We start from the raw sequence: 21,860 nt of genomic DNA, 5'->3' as shown, positions 1-21,860 counted from the left end.
AAGGAACTTCTGAGACTGTCGAATCCTGACCAGTTTCCATGATGTGGGTAACGGGACACCCCCCGTGAGTTTATTTAGAAGAAAAAGAGTTGGCAGGAAGAAAAGAAAGTACTGTTTAGTGGAAAAGATGGCTCAATTTTAAGGGGGGAAAATAAGCCTATGGTTTAACTTTCTAGGACTAAGTTTTGAAAACTTGACTCTGTCATTTACTTGTTAGCTATCTGAGTGCTTTTACTCCCATAAACCCATCTGTATAAGCAGTTACACATTTTTCCCCCTAGTCCTCTCTTCTGAAAATCTGGGTTCTTTTCTCCTTGCAGGTCATTTTCTACTGATTCACGCCTCTCAGTTGTGCCATCTAAGTGATAACCTCCTTCTCGAAGCTGTATTGCTTACAGATTTCATGATGGAATCAAAGTCTCACCCATCTCCAACAGAATCTAATGGAAATAGAAAACTGATCACTTATCCTACTTTTTGCTGCACTTAAAGGGAAAATTTAAGTGTATTTGAAATAATGTTATTTAAAAAAATAGGCTAACATCGTCTCTACAAGACAGGATTTAAAGCGTTTACTACAAACCATGTAATTCCCACTTCACGAATGGGTGAATCAGTCCATCAACATATATATTTTGTATTGACTAGGTACTTACTTCTGGTGGATTCTGCAGAGAATATCAGAGGTGTGATAACATAAGCAAGCCCTGACATAAAGGAATTTAAAAAACCTTCTTGAAGAGACAAGATGTAAATCCCAGAAGTGTCCATCATTCCAAGCTATGTATAATTAGCTACCAAAAGATACAGAATCGATGGTAAATTCTACATGTATGTGGGCTCCAGAGTCAGAAGGATCTGGAGGGAGGAACCAGGAAAACAACTCAGGCAACTTCAGACAGTGGAAGCAGAGGCCTTTATCAGGAAGGCTGAGCAGACGAGCAGGCGGGAGGAGGGAAGGCCCGGCAGGGAACAGAGGGGATAAGGCTGCAGTGGCGGTTTGTAGCCAGACTGCAGGGAGCCCTGGACACTAGAGGGTCAGATTCAGACCTGAAACCCCAGGTAACAGGGAAGGCTCTTGAAAATGGATGTCTTAGAAAAGTGAAACTGAAAAGAGTTATGTCGGAAGACAGGGGCCCAAGGAAGACATGCGGAGAGGCTAGAAGTTGGGAGACCGTGGAGGTAGCTGTTGTAATAAAACTGGCAGGGAGAGACAAGAGGCTAGACAAAAAGAAAGGATACAAACACTAGGATTTTTAATATCCAGAGAACTGTTTTGACTCTCAAAGCCCATCAAGTTAAGTATTATTCAAATAAAAATCCAATACAAAAAAAGTATTTCCAAGCCCCAACCAAGTGCCTTCTTATTTTGAGAAGTATTATGTTTTAATTGTAGTACCCCTTCCCCACTCCACAACCCCTCTAAAAAAAGAAAAAAAAAAAAAACCTTAAAGTTTTTGTAAAAGCTTATGGAGTAGAACCAGATGGTTAGAGAAAATCTACTCCAAGTTTCACTGAAGTCCTTCTGATTTGTTTGCCTGCATTTCAACTTTGTTATGTCTACCAGGTGTGCACCTAGGACCAACTTTTTTTAGGCTAATGTGATTAGACATAAGAACTTTCTAGTTTTTCTTTTTCCTTCCTCTCCCACCTTCAAGGTGCAAAGTATTTGTGAAATCACTGAGATTATAAACAATTTCGGAAGGCTTGAACTGACCCCCTGTTCCCATAAAACAAAAGGTGCTGAAGAGGAGAGAGAGGTGTCAGGTTATGCAGACATAGCCTACTTTACAGAGTGAGTTAATTCCTGGATATTTTCCTGCAAAACAGATTTTGCTATTGAAAGACATTTTTCTCAATGTTTTTTAGCAAATGCCACATCAGAGAGCTGTTCCTTTGGAAAACATTTTGACTCTCAGTCACGAGGAAGTCTCAATTAAGAATGCAGCAAACCTTTCAAGAACACATATTTCAAAGGAAAACAATCATTTTCTTAAGAATATCTGCACTTCAACTCGAGGTTAGTCACAATGGCTGAATGCAAAGTAGTCAGGGTTCATTTTTGGTTTGGTACGAAGTCACGAGGCAAGCTTACTTGAGAATAGGTCACTAGACTGAGAAGTCCCTCTGTGTCTCTTCAGTTTATAAGAGATCTCAAACACCTCCAAGAGATCTCAAACCTTATAGTGTCCCACTGCCTTTGCTTTCTCACTCCCTGTCTCTTCATCAGTCATGGAAGCTGCTGTTTTTAACAAAATGAACCGAAGGCTCTGGGTAAAAGGGGTGGGGGTGGGATGAAGACACCAGATCTGAAAGAGGCAAGGACTTTAGAGAGCAAAAAAGTATTCACAGGCCCTGTGGATGGGGGAACTTGAACATTCTCAGAAACATTCTAAGCTGAGGAGGTCAGCTTATAAAACGGTTTCTGGCTAATAAGCAACAGCAAAATCTGTTCTGCAGGAAAATAACCAGGAATTAACTCACACTGTAAAGTAGGCTATGTCTGCATAACCTGGCACCTCTCTCTCCTCTTCAGCACCTTTTTTTTTTTTAACATTTTTTATTGATTTATAATCATTTTACAATATTGTGTCAAATTGCAGTGTAGAGCACAATTTTTCAATTATACATGAACATATATATATATACATTGTCACATTCCTTTCTCTGTGAGCTACCATAAGATCTTGTGTATATTTCCCTGGAGCACCTTTTGTTTTATGGGAACAGGGGGCCAGTTCAAGCCTTCCGAAATTGTTTATGATCTCAGTGATTTCACAAATACTTTGCACCTTGTTCACAAACCATGAACCACCAAGAGTTTCTTTCTAATTTATAAGCTCTATTTATTTTCTTAACATGTCTAAGTAATCTCTAGAATCATGACTATTTAGAGCCCACAGAAGTCTTTAGTATCTGCTCAAAATAGCATGTAAACTGTTCTAGACAAATGGGTACTTCTCTCAGCCTGTGGAATCTCCAAGAAGTAGCTTTCAGACTCCTCCAGTGTGATGGGTTCTAGGTCTTACCAATCCAAACAGAGCACCCGGTGGACTGCTCAAAATCGACCAAAAGCCAGAATCACTCCCAATCTTGTGACAAACAGACTTCAAATAATCAAGATGACAAATGATAAAGACCCTTGCCTCTCAAAAAGTGGAAAGATTGGAACTGCCTTAATCAGAAGTACATAAAAGGCACAGTGCAAATACATTCAACTTTCATCTTGGGGTCGACCAGAACAAGAGCCTGCAGCCGCCAGAGGGTAAATTTCAACTACATCGTGAGAATGGCTCTCCTCACCAAGGGTGGTCAGTCTGAGGAACAAACGTATGCAAGTCAGAAACTTAAATATCACAAGAAGGAGGCCAATAACAATATTTGGGTTGTTGCACGTCAAATGCAAGGCTCTCTGCTGTACGTTGAGTTGCGTCACTCAAAAATCCATATGTGGAAGTCCTAACTCTGAGGACCTCAGAATGTGGCCTTATTGGAAAAAAGGTCATTGCAGACGTAACTAAGATGAAGTCATACTCGAGTGGAGCGGCTCCCGAATCTATTATGACGGGTGTCTTTATAGAAGGGGGAAATTTGGACACAGATATACACACACCCGAGGAGAACACTCCATGGAAATGAAGCCAGAGATCAGGAGATGAGGCAGAAGCCAAGGAAGGCCAGAGATGCCAGCAGACCGCCAGAGCATGGAAGGGAGGCCTGGAACCAATTCTCCCGCACGGCTCTCAGAGGGAATCATCCCTGCTGACACCTTGACCTTGAACTTCTAGCCTCCACGACTGTGAGAAAATAAAGTTCTGCCTTTAAGCCACCTGGTTTGCCGTACTTCGTTAGGGCAGCCCCAGCAAACTAACACAGTCATCAAACATCACACAAGTTGCGGTGAGCAGCAGAAAGGCCTTTCTTTTCTAGGTTTAACAGTAAGGTTGTCAGTTTTGGAGTGGTGATGGTATTCAGGCCATTTTGTTTTGCTCTTGCCCAAAACATCACGTGTTAGTGGCAGGCAGTGGGCAAAATTTTGACTTGGTGGTGTGTCCTCAGAGTGCAGAACACCTCCTCGGAAGGACAGCACAAAATCACAAGCCCTGGCTGCTTCTCAAGGCCTCTTCCATTTGCCTGTGGTTGGGTGACACAGGCCCATCCCACACTCAAGGGAAAGAGAGCGAACCAGGCAGTGCAGTGAGGGAAAGCCACTGGCCCCATCTGCAGGAGCCAGGGAAAGAGGGCATGGCTCCAGTTTGTCTGTCCTTCAGTCTCAAGTCCCCTTTCTCTGTCAGCTGCTCAGAATACCATCTCCTCTAGGAAGTCTTCCAGGATTTTTCTTAGCCAGACAATGGCACATCTTTGGGGTCTCAGTGTACCATGAGTGAGTGGTTTTCATGTCTGTACTTCCCACAGGAGAGACCATCCTTGGGAGCAGGCCCCAGGCTTCTGTATTCCCTTTTGCACCCAGCAGACTTTTTTCCAGAGGCTTAAAACTAAATATGTGCTATTTAACTAAATAGTAATTTCCCCCAGAATCTGCTCATATCAACCAAGAGAGGTAATTTAGAAATGCCCTATGAATATAACATTCTGAAATTTTCCATCAAATATGAAGCAATTACACAATTTCAGCTTTGTGTCAGACCTTTAATAACATTTTAAATTACTTTTTTTTTAAATTACTTTTTTTCACTTTAATATTTTATATCTTTTGTTTGTGATGATCTTACTTCTCACTTTAAATAAGCATTTGGAGCCAGTGATTCTGTTACCTGAGGAGTTTCTCCTTGGCTGACGTTCCATAATATTCTCTCTTTTCCACAATCTCCAGACTTTCTTACAAAAACACACTGTAGACAAAAAACGTACCTGGGTCAAACTGAATCAGCTTAGATGGAGTTGTGGTGAAATCTTTTCCAACTGTAGCTGACACTTGGTTGACCTGAAGAGGGAAACAAATGTCTTTTTTTAAATAAAAATAAATATTCTGTAATGCAGACATATCTAGTCTAATCTCCTACTAGACTAAACTCGGGCTTTTAAATCTGTTTTTAACATAAAGTGTTTTTCATTCTAATAAGTCACTTTCGATCCATCTTTCTTAAAGTTAAGTTTTTCAAGACTAATTTCTATGGCAGTAAAAGCAAAACATTTTATTTTTATTTTTCTGCTTCTCCTTTATAAATGCTTCAGTTATCGGAGGAACATGAGTTTTAAACAGCATTTTTGTCATCGTTATAAAAATTCTTTTATTTCATCGCCTTCTCTCTGTCCCAACCTGGTTCTAAAATAGTGCCTGGGCAGTGAGGGAGGGGGCCCTGAAGAGAAGCAGAAGCAGGGACAGCCTGAGTGCTGATCTGTCACCAGCCTGGAGGTGTCCTGCGAGCTCCAGGACACTGAAAGCCTTTACACCAGATGGCTTCCTGTCTGGATGAAGCCATTCCCCTTCACAGGCATGAAACAGGGCTCCATGGGGATGACAGCCCCGGTGAGCAGCCCCACAAAGGCCATCAGCACCCAGAACCGAGGGCTTGAGAAGCTTCGTCAGGGAAGTTGTTAAAAAAAAAAAAAAATCGCTCTAAGTAAGTTCATTTGGGTCATTTTTTTACATTCCACCTTTAAGTGATATCATATGAGGTTTGTCTTTCTCTGTCTGGCTTAAAAACAGAAAGACTCACAAACATAGAAAACAAACTTATGGTTACCAAAGGCGAAGGGGCAGAGGGGGATAAATTAGGCATCTGGGATTAGTAGATTCACACCACTACATATAAAATAGATAAACATCAAGGTCCTCCTGTACAGCACAGGGAACTATATTCAAAAGCTTGTAATGACCTATAAGGAAAAAGAATATGAAAAAGAATATATATAAATATCTGTATCTGAATCACTTTGCTGTACACCTGAAACTAACACAATATGGTAAATCAACTATACTTCAATTTTTAAAAAAAAATTGCTCTAATTTGAAGAGATTGTTGACTGATCCCCTGCTCGGCACCCCCAGGGCTGAAAGACAGGTGATTTAAGGCTCTGAAGGCACGGCCTCAATTCCCCCCCAAGGGAGCCTAGTATGTAAGAATAGTGTCCTTGGCTGGCTTGGAAATGAGGTCGTCGAACGAGATGTCCAGGAAAGGGGTTAATCGGCTTCTTCACTTTCTTATACAGGACTGAAGTGCACAATTAAAAACGTATAAACTCCGGGGGGAGGGTACAGCTCAGTGGTAGAGCGTGTGCTTAGCACGCATGCGGTCCTGGTAATCTGGTTATGGCAGAATTTACGTGCACAAGGTTCTGAGGGTGATTTGAATTTATTCTTGTAATTGAGACTTAATTGAGATGCCACTTTTCCCCCTTAGGGGCCAGTATCAGTGCTTTTTCCTTAGATGGAAGAGTACGTCCCTAGTACCTCCATTAATTAAAAGTATAAATTAAGTATAAATTCCCATTGCTATGGCCTCAGACATCATCTCCACTTCTCACCACAGGCCCTAACACCTGCCAGTGGTCTGCAGCGGGAACATTTTGCTCGAGAAGGGTATTAACTCCCAAGCTCCCATTTACTCTTTCCTTCCAGCACCAAACTCCTCCTGAACAACCTTCCACTGCAAAGGCCGCCCGCTGCACACCTGTCCGCGCCACACGCTGCGGCTTCATTTCGCCGCACGGCTCCCGCCCGTGCAGTTCCCAGCATTTACCGCCACGGAGTTTACAGGGGCCTCCGCGGGGAAAGGGTCGGTCTGGGGCAGGGTGCGCGGAGAAGTCGGTCCACGGAAGGTGCGCGATTCAAACCAGGGCGAACAGCAGAGGGTAAAAGCGCTTTCCTCTCGCTTCTCGCCGCCGAGCAGCCGACAAGCTGTGGTACAAAGCCGCAGGCGGCGCCGGGCGGGCTGGTCCCTGAAGGCCCCGGCGGCGGCGTGAGGAAGGCCTGCACACTCGGCCGGCGGCCTCCCTGGGTGCGCTCAGCTTAAGCAGACAAAAGGTTCCCTGCCACACCGCGCGTGTTCCTTCTACCGGGCACGCTGAAGGGGCACGCGCCCAGAACTCCAGACTACAGCATACGGTGCTTTCTATGGAGGACCGGGAGGGGATCAGAAAACCATCCAGGCAGATTCTTTCTTTTTCCATAAACAATGTGCTGGGAAATTACAGGGGACACCAAGTTATCTGATGCCTTAATGACAATAAAGCACCGCAGTTCTGGGGAAAAGAGCCCATGTCCAACGGAAAGAGAAATACTGAGCCTGGAGACGGTAGAATTTACGTGCACAGGGCTCTGAGGGTGATCTGAATTTATTCTTGTAATTGAGACTTAACTGAGATGCCACTCCCCGCCTCCCAGAGGCCAGTATCAGTGCTTTTTCCCTTAGATGGAAGAGGGGACTCTTTAAGGCTCATTCACCATCACTAGTATGTACAAGCATTTCATGCTCTCATCCTCGTGAAGTGCAGTTTTTACAGTGACTCCTAAAACGTCCTTCAATTCTAGAAGCCACGGATGGTCCATGTCAGTGGAAAGAAATAGCAAGGTGTGTGGTCCAAAAGTGGCTCCTGAAGATTCCTTCCATCTCAGGGTGCCTGTATTGACATACGGTCTCTTAGATTTGCACAGCTTGGGTAACCCTTAAGATAGGTTTGTTTCCTGATTTTTCTCATCTGCTGAGACCACAGGAAATAATTCTGCTGTGATAAAGCCACCTGGGGACTGAAACTTCCATACAATTTTCCTTTCTAAAGCAGAGTTTGGCCCAAGTTCACTAGGTTGGACATATCTCCAACTTCAAGAGTTAAAGGCCACATTTGGAAACTAAAAATGGGTTAGAAATATCCTATCTAGGAGGTAATGAACCCAGAGAAAGGGTGGAGGGACGTGGGATCTTATACTTAGAGCCTCTGCGGTAGAGCCACACTCCTGCAGCTTGACATTTCCTTGACTACTATGAACTTTTCTAAGGAAATAATCAAAGGCATCAACCAGCAACCTAAGTTTTAGCTTGAAAGTGCACAGTTTAGAGTTGTTACCTTTACACTCACAAAGGCCGAGTCCATGGAATCTCCCTTTCTGGTAATTTCCAGGGGCAACAAGCCCACGTTCTCGCAGACCTCATATTCGGTCCGTGACCACTCGATATGGGACCACTTCAGTTCCAAACTACGCAAGTAAGGAAAAGAAGAAAGAAAATCATGAGATGTTAAACACTATACATACATTAGATAAACAACAAGGTCCTACTGTGCAGCACAGGGAAATTTATTCAATACCTTTTAATGGCCTATAATGAAAAAGAATATGAAAAGGAATATAGATATAAATACATAGCTGAATCACTATGCTGTACACCAGAAACGAAAAATATTGTCAACACACTGTACTTCAATAAAAAATAAAAAATCATGAGACATGCATAATAGATGGTGGTGGAGACCGTCTGCTGGGTACCAGACTAAACCATGGTCCATATCAGGTGGTAGAGGTTGTTCATCAACCTGCACCGAAGCTACAAGTTCCTTCCACTTGTTTGGTACATATTAGTTCACAAAGAAATTTATTAACATTATCTCATTTGATGCTCTCAACAATGCTGTGAGGTAGACACAGCAAGTGTTAAAATTCCATTTTACAAATGTAGAAATAAGCTTAAAAGTCTATCAGAGGCCACAGTTATTAATGATAAAAAAAAGGGGGGGGCTTGAATTTGAGTGTTTTGAAGGGAAAGGAGCAGGTATTAAGCTCAAGGAGATGTTCATTCGTGGAAAGGACATTGACATGAAGTCTTCTCCCCTATTTTTCACTTCCTTCATTGGAACAACAAGACCTCTTTCCAGGCACAGATCATCTCCAAACTTGGGTTCAGTTTAATAGCAAGATATCTTTGAGGATGTGCCTAGGAATTAAGACGTGCATGTGTGTGAGTACTGTTCTCTGTGCCTTCCCCTGTGCAGATAAAAGGGCTACACTAATATAACTTGGAGGCAGCTATACAACTGAATAAACCTGATAAAGAGAGGGTGGTCTTTTTTCCCCGCACCATATTTAGTGATCCCAACATCTGATGATGAAAATTGACTTCTTTAATCCTCATAGTATGGAAGGTACTTTCCTTCTTTTTCTTTTCTTCAGAAAAGAAAACCAAGTTTTAGAAAGGTTAAGTAACTAGCTCAAAGGCAAAAAGCTCTGACTAAGCTAACTGAGAGCAGAGATGGAATTCCCAGCACCGATCTGAAGCCAAATGTCCTACTCCTTCTCTGCATCCTTCTTCCCAGCTGCAGGGCCTCATGATCTTGCCGGAGCTCAAGCAGAGGGCTATAATTTTATCCTTACCCTGGCGTAGTTCCCCTTTTGAGGTGAGAAAACTTGAAATATTTCACCTAAACATTTCTCTCCAATTATGTTCTTACATTTTTTTACCCCCTGCAACCTGCAGCCATAGAAAAGACAGGAGCAATCTTCACTAGGGCCATTTAACACACTTCCACTGCTTTTGTTTTATTTGTTCCCCTTTCATTCTCCATCTACAAAACCCTCGGGGTTTGCCTTCCTGCATTCACAGACTTCCACTTGGATGCAGGCTCTTTCCTCTAGACTTTTAAATTTACTTCTTACCGTTTTGTTTCCCTCGCAGAACTAGGAAGTCTGGGTGCTACCGTGTTCGTGTGGAGTTCACAGACTTCCCAGGGCTCTCCAGACTTCCCAGGAGATCATTCATATTAGAGAGTAAGTTTATCCTCTAATAATCACTTTATGTCCTTGCACTAATCATGTGTCACAGTTGCACCCTATAGATTAAGTTCACTAGCAAAGCAAACTCAGTGGCACTGTCTCCTATGCCACTGACCATGGGCCAGTGGGATGAGGGTAGTCGGGGAGCGTGGAATTATTACAGAGGTTCGCGAATCTGTATGAACATATATGTTTATTCAATCAATAGATATGAAATTCATTGTTATCGGCATGTTGGACCTCGTAAAATTTTGACATGAAAACAGAATCCTTATATAATATTGGGACCCTCATGGGTCTCTGATGCAACTAATTTCAAATCTCACATGAAACAGATCAGGAAATAAGTAAATAACTATGCTTAAAGAATCAAAGATAACAAGCAATAAGGATATTATAACTGCCAATAGAAATAACGTGTTGCAAAAAATTCCTGAAGGAGCCAGCTAAACGAGGGAGGAAAATAATCAGCAAGAAGGACGGGAAGAAAAGACAGAAAGACGAAGCAGGAAGGAAAGAGGGGCTGTGGGAGCGAGTCAAATAGATAAACATGGATGGATTTCAGCTAAGTCTCAGTAAGGCTCAAATGAGTCTCAATGTCCAATGTTCTAAGAATCCACTCGTTGCTAACGCTGACCATGACGGGGAAGAAACCTCAGTGTCGCTATGCAGGTCCAGGTGACCTTGAGGCCAGGAGTGAAATGTGATCTGATTGCTGGTCTATGCCCTGAAGTGGGTCGTGTAGAGTGCGGTTCAGCTTCAAAGCATTAAGGGTCTTGGTGTTCGGGAAAGCTTACGCATACCCCTGATACATGCCATTAGAAGGCTGCAGAATGCTTAGAGGGCAAGGTTGTCATGACACAAGGCTCTGTTTTATTTCCTTAAGACTACTTCCTACAAATAATAAAGATCGATTGAAAAGCCATGAAATTTAAGCCAGGCTACATATTTGCCAGAAAAATAACGTAAATCACGAAGCGCTTGCATTCCTATAGGGTATGTGTGACACACGGTTTGAACGTGCTTTTTGTTTTCTGCAGTATTGTATCTGAGGGGATCTCTCGACCCTGAGACTGTGGTTGCTTCAACTCTACACAAACACCGGGAAGAAAAGTAAGCAACGTAGTCAATCCCCTGGGACTTCTCCCTGCAAGAAGCCACACAGCTGCACCCCTGGCATCATGTAGGTAACCAGAGGCAGGAGCCCAGGAGAGACGTTTGGAGAGCTCTGGATGCGGAGGTGACATGGAGACAAGGGTTGGTTCAAATCTTCACATTTTAATGATCCTCACATGTTTTTTTTTTTCCTAGCCCTGATTTACCCTGGATTCGTTAGCCATTATTGGACATTTTTAGCTAGAGAGAAAGATGGCATTGATAAAAGAGCATTCTACCACAAATCATGATTTCTTAACACACTTACGTGCTATTTTCTGAGGCATGCGCGTGCTTCTCAACACTGGGCAGTGTCTAGAGACAGCTCTGATTGTCACAACTGAGAGGAGGGGGGGTGCTACTGGCATTTAGTGGGTAGAGCCCAGGGAAGCTGCTTAACATCCTGCAGTGTTCCGACCCCAACTCATCCTCCACCCCTGGACCACATTAAAGAATCGTCTGGCCCAAAATATCAATAGTGTTGAAGCAGAATAAAAAATATACACATTCTCTTATTTTGGTTCATTTATATGAAGGAACAATGAACCAAAAGAAACATCTGGGATTAAGACTCTGGTTTGGGATTTGGGACGTTAATCTAGGTTAACAAGAGTATGTGAAAAAGGTGCCTAGCTGCTGGATGCCTCAGTTTCTTCACTTCCCAGAGTATAATAATAATGAGTCTGTACTTCAAAGGGGTTAAATGAACTTTAATGAACACTCATTAAGCACTTTGAGTTTCTCAGTGAAAGGTTTTATGAAGCTAAAATTGTGATTAAATTAGTCCTATAACTAGATCTTCACTTAAAATCAAGCAGCACATGACTTAAGAAAATTGAACTGTTAAAAAACATTTTTCCAAGTATTCAGTCTAAGACTTAATCAATTCAAAGAGGATGCTATTAAGCTCCATAATTTGATGCTATGAACACCTGTGTTTTCATTTTTGTCTTTCTCTCATGATAATGGGGAAACAGCGCTTAGGCCAGGAAGCAGCAAAATGAGTACCCAAAACAAGTGCTTTGGAGTCCGACACGTCTTGCAACCACATATTAGTGTGTCATTATGGTCAGTTACCCAGTGTCCCTGGACCTCAGTTTTCATTATCTTTAAAATGAGGTGAATTACACTCACATCAAATGATGAAGATTAAAATCTGTTAATCTGTATAAAGCACCTGTACACAGTGGGTGCTTAATAAGTGCTATTTCCCTTCCCTTCCGCTGTGGTTTTGTAGATCTAGTCTGGAGACAAATATTTTAAGTTCTGGCTTGCAGCTAACGTGAAAGCTTTACCCAGCCAATGGTTTCAACCTCTTCCCCTCCAATGTGTTTCATAAAAGTTGCTAACACATTGCCAAGTTCGCCTGCTAAAGATTCCTTTTCTTTTTGATTTTTTTTTTTTGTTCCTTCTTTTTTAAGGCCAAGGATGAAAAGTAGAATAGGTAGATGAGGGTAGCCAAAGGGAGGAGAAGATTCTGAGTGCCTGGGATCACGCAGCAGCCGGAGAGGCAGCCACTGAGTCGTGAGGACCTGCAGCCTGGGTCAGCTTTTCTTTTGAACATCACCTTTTTCCCCAGTGGGCACAAGAAAGAGGTCAACATGGAGCATGTGTTAAGAAAGTGTTGTGTTGGTCAGAAGCTGGCTCCATTCTGCAGTCTGCAGAATTGATTTTGGTGAATGATGTGGCTCCTATAACTTAGTTTGCAGACCGTCTTGAGTTTCAAACTGCTGCTGGAGCACAGACGTGAGCGTGTGAGCGAGTCACGCCAAGGCACGAGCCCACGGGACGAGCACTCACTGTGCGGTCAGGTGGTCAGGGTGTGCTGTGGGCTCTGCCACTCGTTCACTTAGTGACTTCTGGCCAATTACTTAAATGCTTTGAGCCTGATTTCCTTATCACCCTCAGAGGATTGTGTTTTGGAGATTAAATTAGGCAACATATGTGAAAGCACCTAGCACAGTGCCTGAAATTTAGGCACTGAGCCAAATCGGAACCTTTATGCAAATTTCCATGGATTTCAGTTATACAATAATTTCTATTTACATTAAAATGTCTCCCAAATGTATCCCATGAAAAACTTGTTCCATGAGCTATTGAACGGCAGGGCTCTACAGTTAAATCAGGTTGCAATATGTTGCATATTATATCTCTCTCTGGAAGAGTCCCAGTGCATGCGAGCATCTTCATGATTCTGGGACGTGATGCAGTTAAACAGCATGCCAGAGAGCAGGCAATAACTTGATTACATCAAGATGTCCTAACAGCATTTCTCATGGGATATCTATTGACCCTTCGGGACTGATATTCTATAGGAATTCTACAAGTACAAAAACTCACTAGTAATCAAGATTCTGGGACAACCCCCACTGAATACAGGTCCTTCTTGTTCTTTAAAGAGCCTCCTTTCTGCTCCAGATTGCACCTTGTCCCTTCAGCTTTATTACAGAAGGTTTTCACTTTTCAAAAACGTGGAACATTTATCTATTAATCTATTCTAAGCCAAACAAGCATACAAAGTTCCATAGCATTTAGTTTACTGACTAATAAGCATATTAACTGTTCACTTTGTGAGTCATCCCAGAGTCAACTTTTAGAGATAGCCCTGAACTGGCCACCAAATGTCTCTGCAATACTTTTTTCAAACAGTCAATTGTTGTACCCACATGAATGGACAATAGTAATCACCCCCACAGGCTAAGTTTGCTAAGGACTTTAAACATACAAGATGCTTTCATACGTTTTATCTCATTTGTTCCTCTGAACAAACCATGGTACTGTCTCCACTTTACAGATGAGGTAACTAAGGCCCAACCTAGGTCAATGGCAGAGCCAAAGCTCAAACTCTGCTGTTTGGCTCTAAGTCCAGTGCTTTTTTTCATGTATTAATTATTCCATAATCCCCAGCGTGTTAGACCTGGACCGCACACTCATATTGATACCTGTAATTTGTATTTAAGGCCCTTGAGGAGTAAGTATCCCCCTTTCTTGCTGCCTTGGTGGCCAATGACTGGAGAGAAAGAAGGGAGGTACGTCAGCTTAGCACGTTCACTAAGAGCAGGCGAGAAGTCCTTTAGAGCAGCGAGGAAAACCACGCATTCGAAAGCCATACACCCTGGGCCTAAATCGTCCTGGCTCCTTCACGAACCAGCTGTATGAGCTTGGAAAAGTTACTCCTATCTCTGCGCCTCACTCCCCTCACCTGTAAGTTCTGGATTATGGCGGCACCTAGCTTATAGCTGGTTGTGATGATTAAGTGAAGAACAATGAAATAGAGCAGAAAACTATGTTGTAAACGCCTGTGACTTATACTATATATGTATCTACAGTCTTGCTAACTGTCCTGGGAAGACAGACCACTATTTATAACATTGCTTCCTACTGGGGGGGAAAAAAAAAAAAAGCATTTCTTGTTCCAAAAAACATGTACTTACAAATGAGGTTAGGGAAAATTATACCCTTCAAAACTTACAAAATCAGTACTGAGTAATTTCGCTTTCTCCTTGCCCTCCCTTAATATATGTCAGAATCAAATCAAAGTTACTTTGGCATTGATGATCAGTAGGCATACTGTGCACTGTGTTCCCCTGGTTTCAATCACTGCACGCTGAGTTAGAAATATCCTCAGCAGAGGTACCTGGAAATACGTATCCACTATAAGCAGGAGCCAATTTTAAAAGCCTCAGTTAAAGTTATAGATTCTGTAACTCTCCAATAAACTAGGGAATTATTTAAAATCATAAATCGTCTTCAAAAGCGATGTCCTTAATAGCAATGAGGAATAAAGAGGGGATGCAGGTGAAGCAGTATCAACTTAGCTCTTTCAGGGAAAAAAAAAACAAATCTCTGGCCGCTATACTGTATTCAAGTGTGGAAGACCTGTGGTCAGCATTCGGTCAGGAGCAAGTCTGATTAATACTCTTATGTGTTTAGTTGAACTATTAAAAAGCAAGTGAAATCAATTTATTAGTATTTTTGGAGTAGGATTAAAAAAACATTTTCTTGAGAATCGAGAGATGCTTGTCTGAAACAAAGTAGGTAATATATTTCCTATAAAGACTGTAATCTCAAGGGATCCTTTCTCTTAGGCAAGAGCATTTTAATGCGAGGTAGGCATCTGTTTTAGTTTTATAGCATCATGATCGTATTTCAGTGTCAGGGACCAGGTCTTCCTTGCTTCCCGGCTACTTGTACCAGGCATATAGTAGCCACTCAATGAAAAAAATCTATGGCAGTTATAAATCTAGGCCATGTACTAGAGGCAACAGAGGTGGGACCCTGGGAACATGTTTTGTTAAGGATGCGTTTTTTTTCTAACAATGACCACAGAGACCTCTGCTGGCGAGTACTGGGACTACAACTCAGGATCAGATTAAAAAGCAAGAATGAAGAGGGTAGAGGCGAATTTCTCAATTTTCTTTTCTCCCTTTGCCCGTGTTCTGCGGTAAAAGCTCCATAAAGAAGCCGTCCTCACAGCGTGTAGTTGGACTAGGATAGGGTGAATACTAAAATGAGGGTAAATAAACAACTTTTCTTTGAGGTGACTAGGAAGGATATCAAACTTAAAAAGAAAAAAAAAAAACACAGCACATGGAGAACTGGGCTATGACTAAACTTTCTGTGATCATCTGACAGCTGGTAAGTTATTCAAGGTATACCTTCCAGAAAAGTCCAGAACGGGGACCCAGTGAATGAAATCACTGTGGTCTGTTAATCTTGTTAATTTTGAGGATTTGTTACTCGTTATTCTGAGGGTCATACACTTTACACAACTTCTCCGTCATTTAATTCCTCCCCAAGTCTGTTTCCCTCTTCACACTGTCCTCATCTTACCTATGAGAGGTTTATTAACTTACAAAGGCAGTGCTAGTGGTCATTTGGGTATTTTGGGGTTTTTGGAAGAGAAGATGTTTTGCTAAACCTCCCTGACAATCTCATTCTTCCCGGCTCTAAATATTTTAGGAGACTGGTTACTAACGTGGTCCTAGAGTGACCTCTTGCTGCACAATTTGTACATGAGCCCACAAGCTTAGTCCTAGATGCCGGTGAATTGTCAAGACAGAAACCTCTGTGTGTATGAAAGTGTATATGCATTTACATGCATAGAATGAATGACTTAGCTCTACACAAGTGAGCTTTTTAATGTTTCCATGTTCTGTAAAGCTACTGGCTTTCCCATTATCAAGTAGTAATAGAAGTTTCCTCTCCAAAATGAACTCTATGAGCTTGTGGAATGTTCTGTTTGTCCTCTTAGACTGTGCTTAAAAAAGAACATTTCACTTTCCTAATCAGATACATTCTGGACATTACATGCAGGACTATTGAATGAGCAAAAGAACTTACATTTGAGGAGTGGCAGAGTTTCCTGTGGGGTCCATGACTTGGAATTCCATGGTATCTGAATTCACTTCCAAAGATGGGTTTATGATGTAAAGAATGGTCTTACTGTTTAAGTCCTTTTGGCGAAATTTCTCATGGATAAATTCACCTACAAAAAAGAAGCAAATTATTTTCATGGGTAATCAAACAAAGCGTTAGCTAAGAGCTGATAAAATTTTATAGCTAGTTTATTTTAAACTCATCTTTAAAAATAGCCAAAGTGTATATATTTTGAAAGAGATTAATATAATGTAACTATCTTAAAACTCAAATTCAATGAAGTTAAATTAGGCTTTGAAATTACTTTGTCTCAGAAGTATTGTACATTAAATATAAAAATAGAGAGCAAGAAGGAAGATATGGTAATAAAATCTAAAATTCTGTACCATCCTGTTTAGTGACATAAAATGATCATTGTTTTCATAAAGCAGAAATAATATATAATCCGGAGAAAACATTACACCAAAATGTTTGTTTTTAATGAGCTGACATTGTTCAGAAGTCATGATAGGAAAAAATGAGTGACAAGTATGAATTTCGTCCTGACAATGTGTGTTCCTGTGAATATATCGCAACTTTTTTTTTCAATAGCCAGTTGTAAACAATAAACAGCTGTGTATCAGTATTGGCTTCTCCCACTCCAAGATGAATTTAGGAAAACTCAGCTTCAAACCCTCTTTAGCACCAATATTGATTTATAAACTGCATCTATCAGTAAGCCCTGGGGAGTGTGCACCAAATGGGCCTGCATTTAATTAAATTACCCTCTAGCCCTGCCAGCCCCTGGGTGTCCTAACGTGAGTGATTACAGGGATTCAGGAAGGCAGTACCTGTTGTGGTGTTCTCCAGATGTCCGTGTTGGGGGCCTCGTAAAATCTTAAAGATGATCTGATCGTCATCGGTGTCAGGGTCCGATGCCTTCAACACGCGGGACGTGATGTAAATCCCATAACAGCCATTTTTCAGGAGCCCCACTTGAGAAGGGGAATACAAATGTGTGATGGAGGGGGCTGCTGTGTCCAACTGGTCCACCTGAATTGTCAATAATGACGCACAACATTACACAAAGGCTTCTCATCTGCGTAGGGCTTTAGTGGTTCAACAATGACAAACTCTCTTCAATTTCAGATTCCTTATCCTCCTCCTATGTTAAAATCTCTGCTAAAGACTATCTTTTTTTTGCAATATCCTCAACAAACATCATAGTGCCTGGGACGGAGGCCAACTTTCTATTGTAAACTTTGACCCAGCTTTATTTGCCCACCGTCTGACTCCGCCATTAGGATATCAGCTCCTTGAGGGCAGATACCATGTCTTCTTCCCCCCACGTACGTACTCCCTGCACCTGGCCCAGTGCCCAAACATAAAAAGAAGCTCAAGAAACACCTGTTGAATGCATGCATTAAAACTGACCCAAGGATTGTATTGCAAACTTAATGTTAGTTACACAGAAGGACAGCTCGGTTTTCCCAGGGTTTGGTGATTGACAGAAACAGTTACAACGGTCTACAAATGCACTGAACATTTTTTTTTTTCTTGTCATGTCTTTGTTCAAACGGGAAAATGTTGAATGAAAATAAACATACCTCAGTTAAAAAAGAAAGTGAAAGATGCTTACCTATAGGTATTCGCATTTTCGTTTCATTGACAATGAGAACCGGGTAACTAAACAGATCACTAAGGTGGGTTCAAGTTGTGAAGACTGTGGTGAACGATTACTCATGAGGGGGAGAGGGACATAGGTTCAGACACCACAAAGGGCCTCATTCAAGGGCAGTATGGAGCTCAGTCCAGCGTACAAAGGACTCCTGCAGATTAGGGATGGGGCATTTTTGGATGGATTAGCACAATTCATCACTGATACCAGGAAACAGGGATAAGGACACTATCTTTGCTCCCCTCATGCCTACTCATTCAAATTTTAACTTTCTTTACCCCCAAAATAATACTGTTGTAAATGTAGCAAAATAAAACCTGAGTGTCAATGATAAGACAACATATATATATATTTGGGGGGAGTATGATGGCGTAATAAACTACTATCCAGCTAGTAAAAAGAAAAAGAGGTAGGGTAAACTGATAATGAAAAATCTCCACAAGTGTTAACTGCTAAAAAAACAAACAAACAAGTTGCAGAACAGGAGACTACACCACCATTTTTGTTCAAAGCAAACATATATACATGTTCATACAGACACAGACAAAATTCTGGGAGCACTTACACAAACCTGTTCATCTGTCGTGGGATGGGGAAAAATTACCAATTCTCCTTTGAGTAACTCTAGATGGAATTTTGTCATCACCAAATTTCCTTTCAAGTTGGCAAGCAGCTTTTTATTTTAAAAAGTAATCATACCTCGTGTTGGTAAATGTTTGGAGAAACAGGCATTTTTGTATTTTGCTGGTAGGAATGCAAATAAGTGAAAATTTTTCAGGATATAAATTTGAGATATATGTAGAATTAAAAATATGCATATGTAGTGATCCAAAATTTTCACTTTTTGAGTATATTCTACAGAAACGGATATGTACAAAGTGTATATATATGGAGGTTGACTCAAATATAATTTATAATAGCAATTAACAAGAAATTCCACAAAACATCAAAAATCATTTCTGCCTGTGACTGAGTGCCATGCAGCCTTTAAAAATTATGTTTTCAAGGAAGATTTAATGACATGAGGAAATTTTTATAACATAAGAGTGGAAACAGGTACTATGCATAATAGTACATATAATGTCATCCCATTTTTTATTGCACAGAATAAAAGACTGGAGGGAAGCCATGAATGACCATGGGATGATTGTGAAGGACTTTGTTTTTTACTTGTCCTTTTCTGTAGCTTATGAATCCTTTACCACAAACAATGATTGCATAAGCTGAAACAGCAACTAACATATTTATAAGTTACAGTCATTCTTCTCTCCTAAAGAAGTGTGGCTGGCAAGCTCAGAGCTGAGAGGGTGGCTGGGAGGTGGGGAGTCAAACAGGTATCATAGCCTTTGGGGTAGGAGCTCTGGGGGAGCCAAGAGGAAGGATGGTCAATGACAAGAGAGGAAAATTAAAAATACTTCAAGCCTTGTGAGTAATCCTTGAAGTTGGTAGATAGTTGAGGGTAGTTTTTTCAATATTATATTTTTCTTAACAATAAAAGTATTTAAACAGGAGTAAATACCTGTTGTGATCATTTGTTTTAAAAAGTGTTAATATCCACACTCTGGTTACAGGGTCCCTGGGTGTGTCTTCTTTGGTCATACTTTGTGTTAAAATGTATACTAAATCTACTAAATTTCTAGCCTCTTCAAAAGCAGGTCTTCTGACTCAGTAAGCAGGAAGTACTGGAGTACAAGACTTTTTTTTTTTTTTTTAAGGCTACATCCTGATGATCACTTGTGTTGAATGCACTGAAAATCAGCTCACACTTGCCTAAACCATGGGAAGCAATGACACCGGTCCTTTCCCCGTCACCTCCAGCCCTGTCCCCTGTCAAAGGAAGATTACAGGAGTCATTGTAGCAAGACTGCAGAATCTCGGTCAGAAAGACATGACTTCCGACCAAACAAATGTCAGACTGGTGCCTGCTGCTATCAGTAAAATACACCTGTGTCTTGTGCTTCAGTCCAATAGCTTTGCCCTCAGTTACCCAGGTTGGGACCCTAAGAGTGGATGAGCTTTGTTTGTTTGTTTGTTTACATACAGGCAAGGAAAACCTTGCACTTTTATAACGAAAAAAACTTTGCAACATGTATTCAACAATTTCCCGTCAGTAAATGCTACAACTTCCAAGGGAGAACTCCCTTATGATAACCATGCTCTTTAAGATCACTTTGGTGTTGGGAGAAACCTGATTTAAGTTCTGGTACTTTCTTCAGTCACCACCCTCTCTGTTCTGGAGTGGAGGAAGGAACCCTTACGCCAGCACTCAGAATTAATAACTCCTACAAATTTGCAAGCATACAGACCAGAAAACTATTCCTGTTGGACAGTACAGTGGTATTTCTCCATAGAGCCTGGGGAGCCAGGAGCTGAGAAAAAGACATTAACAGACTGAAGCATGGGATGCAGCTAACAACAATGAAAACATGGAAGAAAAAAGAAACAGTGATTCTACTATGTGCATAGTACTTCTTACATACTGTGCCAATAACATCAACACCTGCTCTCTTCTCCCAGTGCCTCCTAATTTCATTGCGTTTTCTGGACCTCCCTACTCACTCTGTGTTATCGTAACTCCCCACATTTCAACTCAAATCCCACCTTAGGTGGAGACTGTGATAGGTAAATGTATGTCATCTTAGCTGGGTTATGATGCCCAGGGTTTGGCCAAACACCAGCGGAGATGTTCCTGTGAAGGCCTTTTTTCAGATGTGATTAGTATTTCAACCAGCAGACTTGGAGTCCAGCAGATTACCCTCCACACTGTGGGTGAGCCTCATCCCATCACGTAAAGGCCTTCAGGGAGAAGACAGAAGTCTCTTGCAGAGGAAGGAGTTCTGCCTTCACACTGCGCCTTTGGACTCAAGACTGGAACATCAACTCCTGCTGGAATTTTCAGGCTGCTGGCCTGCCGGGCAGACTTTGGATGTGTCAGACCCCACAACTGCATGAGCCAATTCCTGAACATAAATCAGTCTCTCTCCTGCACTCATAACTGATACGTGTATAAATTATGTACATCCTATTGATTCTGTTTCTCTGCAGAACCCTAAGACAAAGACTAAAGAGCAAGGGAAAATTATTATTTTATATAATCAGAATATATCCTGTAATTAAGAGACAGACATATCTTTTTTTGCTGCTGGTGGAAGTGTGTAAAACAGGGTGAACCATATCCAAGGAGAGTGGATTCAGGGCTTTGGGAGCCAGAACGTACTTGATGTGTTTTGACTGAAAAACGGAAAACACATTACGCCCTCAAAGAATCATCAAATAGTCAACACAACGGTGGCAGGTGTGGTGCCACGGAAAGGACACAGCATTCGGGATCAGAAAGACGTGAGAGCTCTACGTGTGTCTGACCAAATTACTTCTGCACGTCTATACGATAGAGATGGTAAAACCTAGTTCACAGGATTTTTATGAACATTAAATGAGATTTATGTAAAGTGGGTTCGACCTGCAGTTAACACTCCAAAAATTGGAGCTGCTCCAGTGACTTCCCTCATCATTAATGTGTGTGTAACACTGATGCGGCGTTGTAGGTTTTCATGTGTTTAATTGAAAAGTATTAAAACGCCAGTAGATAACATGGACCCATAAGCATCAACATAACAGCGCAGTCAGCTACTAAAACCGTAGTTACAGGAGACTGAATACCTAATGCACTTCAGGCAATGGGCTAGGGCCTTGGGTACCTAATCTTATTTAATTCTCACTGCTGGGCTGTAAAGCGCGTTTTTTAAAGAAGGAAAAGTAGAATCAGAAGAATTGAAGAATTCCTTTAAGCTCACACCGATATTAAAATGTTTAAAGCAGAAATTCCAGCCTAGGTGTGTCTAAGTCTAAAGCCCCCGTGTTTCGGTCCTTTCTGTCCTGCCACTGAGGCTGGGCGTCAGTGTGGGCACAGGGACCCCATCTGCTTCGTTCATACAATATGGT

The 21,860-nt window shown here is 41.5% G+C and overlaps 1 protein-coding gene across 17 annotated transcripts in view; it reads right to left on the bottom strand.

The window, feature by feature from the left end:
- FREM1 (FRAS1 related extracellular matrix 1) overlaps positions 1–21,860 on the bottom strand; it is a 148,617-nt gene that overhangs the window by 19,551 nt on the left and 107,206 nt on the right. For all 17 annotated transcript variants that reach the window (XR_006721686.2, XR_006721685.2, XM_045509952.2 and 14 more), the window contains 4 exons: positions 17,092–17,293; positions 16,226–16,370; positions 8,029–8,158; positions 4,873–4,945 (listed from right to left, as the gene is read on the bottom strand). Coding sequence is in view for 15 of the 17 variants with exons in the window: in XM_045509952.2 (XP_045365908.2) it covers positions 4,873–4,945; positions 8,029–8,158; positions 16,226–16,370; positions 17,092–17,293 (550 nt within the window). In the remaining 2 variants the exon portion in view is untranslated. The remainder of the gene's footprint in view (positions 1–4,872; positions 4,946–8,028; positions 8,159–16,225; positions 16,371–17,091; positions 17,294–21,860) is intronic.

Source organism: Camelus bactrianus, chromosome 4 (genome assembly GCF_048773025.1).
Source record: "Camelus bactrianus isolate YW-2024 breed Bactrian camel chromosome 4, ASM4877302v1, whole genome shotgun sequence".
NCBI classification, from domain to species: domain Eukaryota; kingdom Metazoa; phylum Chordata; class Mammalia; order Artiodactyla; family Camelidae; genus Camelus; species Camelus bactrianus.
The sequence above is the reverse complement of the archived record's forward strand: the minus strand, read 5'-3'. Positions and strand labels throughout refer to the sequence as shown.